We start from the raw sequence: 11,007 nt of genomic DNA, 5'->3' as shown, positions 1-11,007 counted from the left end.
GGAAGCCTGCTAACCACCAGGCCCGGCTGGCCCGACACCATGGCTAAATTTAGTTTCATGATGAGCAGTAAAATTCACATGTTCTTTATTTAGTCCATATAATACACCGTTTTTAGAGTTTTTCTTTTAAAATTGGATAAAAGAGCATATTAAATGGCACGTGTATGAAGTTTTCTCTTCATAAACAATGTCAGAACAAAAAGTTTTGAGAATTACAAAATGTTAAAAAATATGTAGGTACTTAACATTTCACTAAAGCGTAAAGTTACAGATATCTTCTAAAGAAAAATAATTGTGCCACTTACCTATTTTTGCTGTTTCTATGAACTTTTTTTATTCTGTACATAGGACATTTTGTACAAAATATGAAGTCTACATTTTTATTACTTATTACCATAAAACAAAGATACAATGTATGTACAATATTAAAAGGAAGCCATACTAAAGCCACACTAAAAAGACACTCGGAATAGTGACATTTCAGATGTACAGATACATTTCAGAAAGAGTGAAGATGGGAACGCAGAACTTTATGAAGAAAAACAGTCACCGGTTTATTTTCAATGTAGTACTTTTGAAATCAGTTTGGTACAGAATAAACAGTGTATCTATATAATAATATATAAGTTGAACAATTAGCACAGGGAATCTGAGTACTAACTAGGAAAACTTTAATAGGCCAAAATATTAAATAATAGTCTTGTCAAAGAAAATTAGTCTCTCTCAAAACTTTTTTTCCACCCCCCTTTTTGGTGAATGTTTGTCTTCAATAAAGAGCGGAAATAAAACTTAGACAAGAAGGTGTTCTTACAGGTTGAGCTTTATACAATCACCCAAATCATGGATATTTTGCTTTTTACCTAGGGCAGAAGAGAGTCTTCCCAGAACCCTCTCTCACACACATACTGAACATCCAAAATCAAGGATATTTGAGAATCTATCAGCTAAAGACGGAAGTTCAAACAATGGTATATCAAAATACATAAGACGCTGCTTTATACAATAAAAAGCACCCTTTTTCCCTCAAAAGGAGAAGGCATCTAAACTTTTTTTTTAAATTATAAATTTCATAATGGTAAAATGGATAGATAACTTGTCAAGTTTCTCAGGAAGTGTTTCTTCTCGCAAAGTGGCCTTTCCCACTTTCAGCTGGGGCAAGCTTTTCAGTTAGTACTTGGCTCCTAACCCAGAACCCCCCCTCCCCCCATGATCTTCCTCCAGGGACACAAGGAAATCAACATCGTGGGTGGGCTAAGTGACACCGGGGGCAGCAGGTACCACAGCCACGCGGGGAACCGGGTCTGCTTCCCACAGTGTTTCCGTGGACACCCAAGACCTCGATTAAAATACAGATCCTGAAAGAAGCCACCTTTTATCTTTTTAGGCATCAAGACGTTTAACAAGAACTTAATATAATCTTATGCCAGAGACAAAAGAAACTGGAGTCACTTGTTTAGAAGAGCAGGACGCATCTCAGACGGCTCTCAAGCGGGGTAAAGAAGTCAAAACACGGGCCACCCTGAGAGAAATACGGAGCAGACCAAGCACTGAGTGTAAAGGTTTTTCTCCTCGTGCTATTCCATTCCTAACAAAAAGCTCGACACATGCAAGGAAGTCCGTGAAATCTAATAGCAGCATTTGAAGACCGAGGGGAACTTAGACGCTGTATTTTCCTCATGAGGTGTTTGTAATGTGTGCTCTGTTCACCTGGACACGGTTCACGGTAAGCCCTCGCGCCGCCGCCGCCCGCTGAGGTCTGGGGACCGCGTCCCGGCAGCGAGGGGACGTCAGGGTGGCGCCCCGCACGCACCGTGGCATTTTTGTTACTTTATGCCCAGAGGCAGCTGCAGCTCGCGTCCGGCCAACATGTGGCCTGACTCAAGATGATCTCGTTCTAACCTTCTATAAAATGTAGAAAATGGATTCTCAGAGATGATAACTTTATCACTTCAAGAGCCTTGTGAAAGGGCAACAATGTTTAGAGAAAATAAAAGTCTGCAAACAAACAGAAAATGGGACACATCATTTGAAAATTCCAATTGCGGTCAAGGTAGACAGAGAAAGCTCTCTTTAAAATAAGTTTCTCCTACGAGCCTAACTCCCGGGGTCCCTGGTGCTGGACCCCAGGCTCGGAAATATGGCTTTAGCTATACACAAAAGAAGTGACAGCATCGATGTCACTAATCAAAGGAAAGAGACACCATCAGAAAACACAGCGGCTGAGGATTGTCATGTCACTTTTCCCAGTAAGTTACGTTAGAACGAGGACAGCAAAGAACCATCTCAATGAGATAAAAAGAAAGGAAAGAGAGAAAGAGAGGAGGAGAGAAAGAGAGAGAGAGAGAGAGAGAGAGAGGGAAGCTACTGGCGTAACAATCACGGAGAAACAATGGAAAAGGTTTGTAAAGTCTTCAAAAATATGTAATAAACTTTTTTTAAAAGTGTTCCTTTGATTTGAAGAACATTGATATTATCATAGAACCACTTATTTTTAAATGATCACGAATTCCGGTTGGGTAGAACATGAAGGTGATGACCAGGGTGCTCTCCTTAGCTCTGATTTTGGGAAGTAGTCTCACGGGGGCTGTGCCGGGGCTGAGCCCACTGGCTGGGGACGCGGCCAGTGGCCCTCGGCGCTGCCCACCCATCTGAGAGGCCACCATTGTTTGAACTCCTAATCTCGCACTGAGGCAGACGTGCATTATTGCCTACGGGACGGGGTCGAAGAAAGCTCTGACTCTGAGTGTAACTGATTTGTATGGCACAAAAAGGATGTATTTTCTACAGAATCCAGGAAAGAACAGCATCCCCAGCCCGACGCGGTCCTCCGGGGGGTGGGGGGGGCGGCTAGCGCCCATCCTGGGAGACCAGCTCATCAGCTCGGCAGTGAGCCTCCAAGGCGTTCTTGGTGTGGAGGTCCTGAGGCAGCTCGGACTTGCGGCGCACGACAGGCCGGTCCTTCTTCAGATCTTTCTGTGCCTGGAATTAAAAAGGCAGCGGCGTTGGCTACAAACGAAGCCACCGGAGGAGTGAGCTCACGTCTGCATGCTAAGTCCAAGGGCAGCCGTGAGCGGGGTGCCCAGCATCCACATTCTAAGGCTGCCCGAGGAAGTCGGCGGCGCGCGCACAGGCAAGTGCCCCCAAACGGTCTCGGCCGTTGGCAATGATCTAACAGCTAGTGTGAAGGGCTATGTGCGCCACACTGCAGTCTGGGCTCCTGGAGAGGGTAGTTCTGTACCGAGTACTCGGTACCCCTATTTTTGCGACGTCGCCCGTTTTAGGAAATGTCATCAAGAGCAGAACCCCATTGTGTAAGATGTTACCAAAGGCATCTTTATGGCTATGGCCATTGCAGAAGCCTTTCAGAAAGTGGAAATTTCCTCTGGAGGGATATAAAAAGAATGAATGAAAACCACATTAAAACTGGATTTCAAGTCAAAGAAAGGTCTAAAACTTCTACTGAATTTGAAAAAAAGGTCTTTAAGGTAAGAGACATTAAATGGGTCACTTTGGGGGAACAAACCCGCTAGAACTTAGAAAATCTGTACTTAATTATTTACGTAAAATTTCCTAATATTAAGAATAAGAAACAAAAGGGGCGCCTGGGTGGCTCAGTTGGTTAAGCGACTGCCTTCGGCTCAGGTCATGATCCTGGAGTCCCGGGATCGAGTCCCGCATCGGGCTCCCTGCTCGGCAGGGAGTCTGCTTCTCCCTCTGACCCTCCCCCCTCTCATGCTCTCTCTCTCTGTCTCATTCTCTCTCTCAAATAAATAAATAAAATCTTTAAAAAAAAAAAAAAGAATAAGAAACAAAAAACTCCCTTTTCCACACCATTCTCTTCCTGAAGTTTAGGACCAGTGTGGTTTTACTTAAAAATTTTTCAAAAAATGAACCTTAGTTTTGCATGACGATTTAGAGAATTGTGTCTGAAAGAAAGCGGGGTGCGGGGGTGCTCATATGGGGAGTTTACACCAAAGGCACCCATTTCCATAAATAACAGTTAAATGAGTCACTCAGTTTTGAGGTAGGGTCACTGCATTAATGCCAGGATTTCTGAAACAGAACGAGCCACCGAGATCATCTAAACACAACATATACACCAGGAGACTGCCAACTCGTTCTAAACTTCAGCCAGAACCAAACCTTTCTGCTTGGCGTCTCCATTAAAAAGAGGACAGACTTTAAAGAGAACATAATGACTTTCGTGGTGGTGAACAAATGTCTTGTCAGAGAAAATTCGTTTTAAGTCAATCATCTGACAACAAAAAGGACAAAACCCCAGCCACCTCTCATAGTTTCTGGATATCTAACCTCAGCATAAAGTATACATTTCCTGGCTTTTAAAAATGATTCCAGAACCCGCAGAAGTCAGACATGAAAAGTTCACATTTTTGCAGAGCTAATATTTCTTAGGGTTCTTGGCAAATTTATCTGTGGAAACGGCAGTAACATCAAGGTCTAGAAAGAAAGAGCCTTGTGTGACATTTTAGGAATATTTCTAGAAATGTGATGTGAATCTTAAACATTCATTTATGGGAAAGGCGGGAGTTTGGCTTTTCCCCCCTGAAAATTAGTGTAAGGCGGCTTTGGGAGAACCACCCCCGTCAGGGGGTCTGTGAAGGGCACGGTGCCGAGGCGTGTTTGCTTTCGGCCCACAAGGAACTCAAGGGGGAAAATTCTACCCTGAAAACAAAGCAAAGCGAAGCCAAACAAAACCAAGACTTTCACAGACTCGGAATATTTCATCCTTGCTGAAACAGGCATTCCAAAGAGAAGAAGCATTTTAGCAGAAAAAGGCCACAGTTGAAACCGTGGACCTGGAACCAGGGAGAGAACACACTTGACCCCGGGAGCATCTGGAAGGACAGAGAGTGTGCTGGACACGTCTGGACCCTCCTGTGTAGGCATCTTAGATTGGTGTGTAAAGCAGGGCTTAAGTTTCACGAACCACAAGAGGAGAAAGATCAGAAACAGAGCAGGTGGGGAAAGATGGGAGGGCGTGCAGACAGTCACCCCGAACGGAAAGCCTGGGTGGAGGGGGCGTGCGGGCAACGGTGGACGCGCGAGCAGGGGGAGCATGAGGCACGGCCTCTGTCTGCCGCGTGTCGGCAGATCTAAGAGGCTTAAGTTTACACAGTAAGTGGGAGCAGAACACGAGGGCTTGGGCGAACATAATCGTGCACGTTTTCACCAAGCAGTTGAGGACACAGCTAACCAAAGTGTCTAGAGGGACCAGATTTGTCTTCACCATCACCAGCTGGAATGGCAGGGAGGAAAGGGAAAATACTTCATGCACACGGCATTAATTTGTCAAGTCTTGTCCTAAGCATATGAGCCTTAAACACACTCTACGTATGGAGTAAGGAGTACCTTCACTTCACACCTCTCCGTCTCTCTACACCTTCCTTATCTGCATGGCTGACACTGCTTTTCTCCCGACCGACTGTTAAAAATGAGAATTGTAAACATTTTAAACGTCTCTGGTATAAATGTCTTTCACATGAAATTTACTTTTCTTTGGATGTTCTATGTAGGGTTAGACACGTTTCTCCCCCCCTCAAAAAATATGCAAATTATGGTTCTGACAGGTCAATACATAATTTCTCCACAGAATTCCAACTGCATCCCACTTCCTTCCCTCCTCCGGTGCACAACGTTGCCATTTACCGCTCACATGCGTCCCGTCCTGGCCAACGTTCAAGTCATTTTAAAGAAATGTGGAATTATTTCAGAAAAATAAAATTAGCCAAAGATAAAATTAAAAGGGCACCGAAAACATTCAGACTTTAATTTTTAGCTGTAACTTCTTATGTAATTTGGTCTCCAAATTGTGCACATGAAGTTCTCCTGCATCTAGGTATTTTTCTCTTTGCTTTAACAACAGTGTTTTTGAGAATTTCAGGAATATAGGACTCCAACATTTTTCAAATTCAGGAGAGTCTATTATATCAAATATTATACCAAAACGACTGCACTATAAATATCTTCACCTAGTTGGGTTGAAATGGGGGGGGGTGGTGTACAAGTGATCCACAGAAATCTGTAACAAGTCCTAAAATTGGGTAGTATTAGTCTTCTAGTTTTATTCTTTTTCGAAGTTGTTTGGCTATTCTGGGTCCTTTGTACTGCCATGTGAATTTTAGAATCCATATGTCATTAAAAAAAAAAGTATGCTGGGATTCTGAGATTGCATTAACTTGGGGAGAATTGGTATTTTAACGCCAAGTCTTCAACCCAGGAGCGTGATCATAGAGATCTAAGAGGTAAGAGCGGGGGAATAATTATGCAGAAAACTTAAGCTACTCTTTTTGCAAGAGTCATGCAAACAAACAGGCTACAGGAGTTCTGCAGGAAATGCCCCGTCTGCCTCCTGTTACTCAGAACCAAGTGAGTGGATGAGTAGAGACTGACTGCTTCACGTTATAGTGAAGGACATATGCCCCGCGCTAAGGCAGGGGATAGATAAACCAAGGGGGCGTTTTCTAGGGACCGGCTATCACATAAATACTCGGGCCGACTTTCAGAGGCAATTTTCCACTCAAGATGAGAATGCTATTTTGGTTTGCCTTCTTGATCAGATACTTGAGTCCTCGTAGAGTCACCCTAAGTCATAAATAGGACCATAATTTATGTGTTCATTACATTTTGGACATAGGTTATTCTTTTCCTAGCATTCATTATGACCTGCACTGGACCCAAGGATGGACCCAAACCCCCCCAAAACCTCCAAACCCCAAATATTTAACCCGTACGAACTGGCTTGTAAACCATCAGTTTCCTATCCATCGCTGAAGGGTCTACGTGACTTAAAAACTGATGTGGTCACAGGTTCCTGGGCAGGCTTTCTGGTATGAGGGGAGCTGATTTGATATCCTGTGTCTGCAAGGCCTGGGCGAGCTCTCATGTCTTTAGTGCGCTTGAGGCCGTAAAGTCAAAATGGCAGTTTAAAAAAAACCCTCAAATTCCTGTCTCAGTTAAAAAAAATGAAGTAGGGAAATTAACACCCCCCCCCCAACCAGGACAGGGAAAAATAGAAGGATTTTTGGGTGTTTTATTAAATCTGTCCACTGCTAACAATTATGGAATCCAAGTGAACTAAGTAAAAATAAGTTACTGACATTCACTAGGAGCGTATGGAGTCTCTTCACTGTATTTTTGGTATTTTCAAATTTTGATCTGACGCTAAGGCTGGGAGCTGGCCGGGCAAGAAGGGGCACGAACGTGGCCAATGCAGCCGCCCTCTTCGGGCAGCTCTGTGAAAAAGGAGTCTGGACCAGTGCCGTCCAATTGAAAAATAACGTGTTCCAAGCATGGGACTCCAAATGCCCTAGTAGCCACATTAAGAGTAGAAAGCACTGGGCGCCTGGGTGGCTCAGTTGGTTGAGCGACTGCCTTCGGCTCAGGTCATGATCCTGGAGTCCCGGGATCGAGTCCCGCATCGGGCTCCCTGCTCGGCGGGGAGTCTGCTTCTCCCTCTGACCCTCCCCCCTCTCATGTGCGTGCTCTCTCTCTCATTCTGTCTGTCTCAAATAAATAAATAAAATCTTAAAAAAAAAAAAAAAGGAGTAGAAAGCACTAAGTGAAATTAATTTTAACAGCATTTTTAAATTTAACCCAATATATCCAAAATGCTATCATTTCAGCATACAATCAATAGTAAAAAGTTACGAATGAGATGGTTTTGCATTCGCTTCTTCCTGCCGAGCCTGGGGATTCCCGTGCTTTAGACAAGGTCAGCACAGCAGAGCTCAGCGAAGGTGGCCGCACTGAGTGCTCAGCAGCCCCGTGGGGCTTGTGGCCGCAAGTCGGGCCAGTGCAGTCTGGGTGGTGGAGGCCCCGAGCCTGTCTGATCAGGTGGGGAATGAAATTCACTTGAATTAAAACCTCTGCTTAAGCGAGTTCCAAATGACATGAGCATCGGTAAACCGCCTGCACCCAGCGCACAGCAGGGTCTAGCCCCTGACCTTTCGCACTTCAGCATCTCAGCGCTGGGTGTCGTTAGGAGTTCTCAAGCAGGCCGCAGGGGCTTAAGGTGTCAAGTCAGAAAGGCCCCTGCCCGCCCCCCCCCCCCCCCCAATCCGGTCAAGACTGCGCCAGTTTCCGTGGACCGGAGAGAGGCAGGCACGCTCGGAGAAACACGGCCCGCGAAAGGCTCCTCAACGCACAGGCAGGACATCTCCCTCTTTAAAGCCTAATTGTATATATTCCCAATTTAGTAATGACAGTCTGTCTCTGAATCAGCGGGGATCTGAATATGTATCTCCACCACCGTGGGCACAAACACCTGAGCACAGGTGTTAACCTGACAAAGGCCCCAGCCTTCGGGGGTCCCCAGCTCCGGACCCTTCCTGCAAGCCAGTGTGGTTCTGCTCTCGGGGAGGAAGACTGGGCCCCAGGGACTGCCATGGGCGGCGGACAGGGGACTCTCCGCGCCAGAGCACGAGTGGGAGACGCCACTTTCCACTCTGTGAAGCATTTGGGTTTTTTGTTCAGGTTAATAACATTCAGGGGACAGTCAGGAGCTAAGATTGTTACTGTTAATATAAATGAAGAAAACACTTAAATCTCAGATTTAAAATGATTTCTAGTAGTTTGCTCACTGAGATGCATGGACAAAGTACCTCCCACGAGCTTAGCCAAACTTAGTTTTTAGCTTGAGCTTGCACAGAAGGCACTGATGGAGATCACATCTAAAATTCTATGCATTTCTTAGGCAAATCTACCAGGGGCGCGGCCCGGCTTAGCTCTGTGCACTTTTACCTGGCGAGCCTCTTCGTTCACAGCCTTTCTCAGCATCTGCACATCTTCGAGTAAAGGCCCATCTGTGTCCATTGCAACTGGAATGGTCATGGTGCTCGCTTGCCTATACACTGCATACTGCAATGCAAAGTGCGGAATCACTCTCTGCTGGCGCTCAGGTTCTGGGCTGCCAGGGGCACATCTTCCCACCGGCGCCCTCCCCAGGGCCCTCTCCTGAATGAAGCCCGTTGGGTGGCAATTAAACCAGCCTATACCTGCAGCGCCTCAGAAACCAGAATACTTCCACTCTTCTAGGCCCTTCTAGGCCCAGTGGCACCAGGTGGGAGTGTGACGTAGGCTCCAGCATCCCCTCCAAGGCCTCCCTGGTCCCTGGGGCCCGAGGGACGGTGGGCGGCACCCCGCCTGGCAGCCTTGGCACCTGAGTCCACGTGCTCACCTGGACTGCTTCACGCTCACAGCCTCCCCTCGCCTCCCAGGCTGCGCACACCTGCCGACCTCACTCCTTCGCCCCTCGCTCTAATTCGCTGAAACACCGTTATCAATCCCACCCCTTTGTCCACACCCTCGGCGTCTCGGCCCTCTAGCAAACTCTGCGACCTGGTTCAGTCCAACAGCTCGGCTGCAAGCTGCAAGCCCGTGGCCGTGGAGCCTCGGCCCGGCCCGCTCCCTCCTTCACGCCGCTGGGCGCCCAGGTGCCCCAGGGCCCTCTGCCCGCCACACACTCTGAGAGCCCCTTCCAGGACACCAGACGAATCGCTGCCGGAAAGAACTTTCCGGAATGCAAGTCTGACTGGGCCACTTTGCCCTTTAGGACACTAACACCTGCACCCATTCTGGGGGATGAAAATCCACACTCGTTGCTCTCCAGCTGCGTCCCAAGTGCGGACCACACCCAGCCCCTCCTCCATGGCTAACAGTCCACCTGTGCTCAACAACTCGGTTTCCTTCCTCTGCTCTCTCTGCCTCGAGGACCTTCCCCGGGTTCAGACCGGGTAGCTGAGACTTCCCCTCCAAGGGGCTCAGCCCTCTTGCGGGGGACACCTCGACTGCGGCCATCCCGCAGTGTGGCTTTCTGAATCCCGGGTGTGCTACAATCTCACCATCTGAAACGAATTCTCTTTGCCTCCGTCTGGCTCCGCTCATGGATCCCTAAGCTCCTCGGAGCTGTATCCTGTTCTCATCTTTGTATCTCGGGAAAGTTCCACGATTCGGGACACTGGTGCCCATCTGCCAAGTGAAGTGGCTGCCTGCTCCGCCCCGCGCCCCCAGGGCTCTCAGAAGCACAAGTAACCACACGACTCATCAGGCCTGTGCCGAGCGTAGCGTGGGGCTCACAGTGCTCACTGGGGCTCAGGGCAAAGGGAAGAATGGACAAGGATGCTACACAACGGTCCAGCGAAGTGCGTACCACACAGCAGGCGCCGGCAGGAGCAGCTTCTCACTAGGAATAAAAGCCTCTGTCGAGGCTGGAGTCCACAGCAGGGTAAAGGAGCACACATGTCGCCCAGAGAAGCCCACCTCCAAAGGAAAGCGGCCAGCTGGGCCCCGTGCCTCCCCTGAGCCCAGGGTTCAGAGAGGGGCCTGTCTCCATTTCACACAATTCCGACCAAGGTCAGGGAGAAGTAAGCAGCAAAATGTCCCCTGGCCTCTTTGGTGGACTAGGAAAACACATTTATGTTAGAAATCCTCACTATTCCACGACTTAAACAAATTAAACCCTGCGTGACCTTCAAAACTCCAACGGAGCCACCACAACTGTTAGGACAAACACGACTGAAAATTCTGGAGGCGCCGCCGACTCCCCAAGCCCAGCGCAATGGACGGCGCACGTCTGGGCTGAGCAGGGGCCTCGGGGAGACTTCCAGATACAGGCCAGGGGGCAGGTCTGAGACGGAGAGCCACGCTCCAAAGACCCCACTGTTTTCATGACAGAGACAGAAACAGGCTGTACTGTCCACACAGTTATTTACTTTCTGGCGTCGTCGTTATAAATGGCAAGCAGTGACTGGAACTTAGAAAAGATGCCCTCTCTCTCAGGTGAAAACCAAGTCCCGAGGCCTTGCTTTTCAGCCCTGAGACATTATTAGCCCATGAAGTATTTTCCTTTGGGAGACACTGCGCCGGGGACTGCGCATGCAGACGGGACTCAGGGGGGTTGACTCACACACGGTTTGCAGGGAGACGGTCAGCCCAGCGCCCAGTGAGCGCAGGCAGAGCCCGGGTGCGTTTGCTGTCGCCCGCCTGGGG

At 47.9% G+C, this 11,007-nt stretch overlaps 1 protein-coding gene across 8 annotated transcripts in view; it reads right to left on the bottom strand.

Moving 5' to 3' along the window:
* Positions 1-368: 368 nt before the first annotated feature.
* Positions 369-11,007, bottom strand: part of PPP2R5C (protein phosphatase 2 regulatory subunit B'gamma) — a 120,153-nt gene continuing 109,514 nt past the window's right edge. For 3 of the 8 annotated variants that reach the window (XM_045901533.3, XM_064571588.1, XM_045901537.3), the window contains 2 exons: positions 8,761-8,877; positions 369-2,979 (listed from right to left, as the gene is read on the bottom strand). In XM_045901533.3, the coding sequence (XP_045757489.1) occupies positions 2,848-2,979; positions 8,761-8,877 (249 nt within the window). In that variant the 3' untranslated portion in view covers positions 369-2,847. Of the gene's footprint in view, positions 2,980-5,370; positions 5,444-8,760; positions 8,878-11,007 lie in introns of all 8 variants that reach the window. The other 5 variants (XM_064571590.1, XM_045901536.3, XM_045901539.3 and 2 more) reach the window with 3 other exon arrangements.

Source organism: Mirounga angustirostris, unplaced genomic scaffold (genome assembly GCF_029215605.1).
Source record: "Mirounga angustirostris isolate CCGP_5_RB_7025 unplaced genomic scaffold, mMirAng1.0.hap1 SCAF_9, whole genome shotgun sequence".
NCBI classification, from domain to species: Eukaryota; Metazoa; Chordata; class Mammalia; order Carnivora; family Phocidae; genus Mirounga; species Mirounga angustirostris.
The sequence above is the reverse complement of the archived record's forward strand: the minus strand, read 5'-3'. Positions and strand labels throughout refer to the sequence as shown.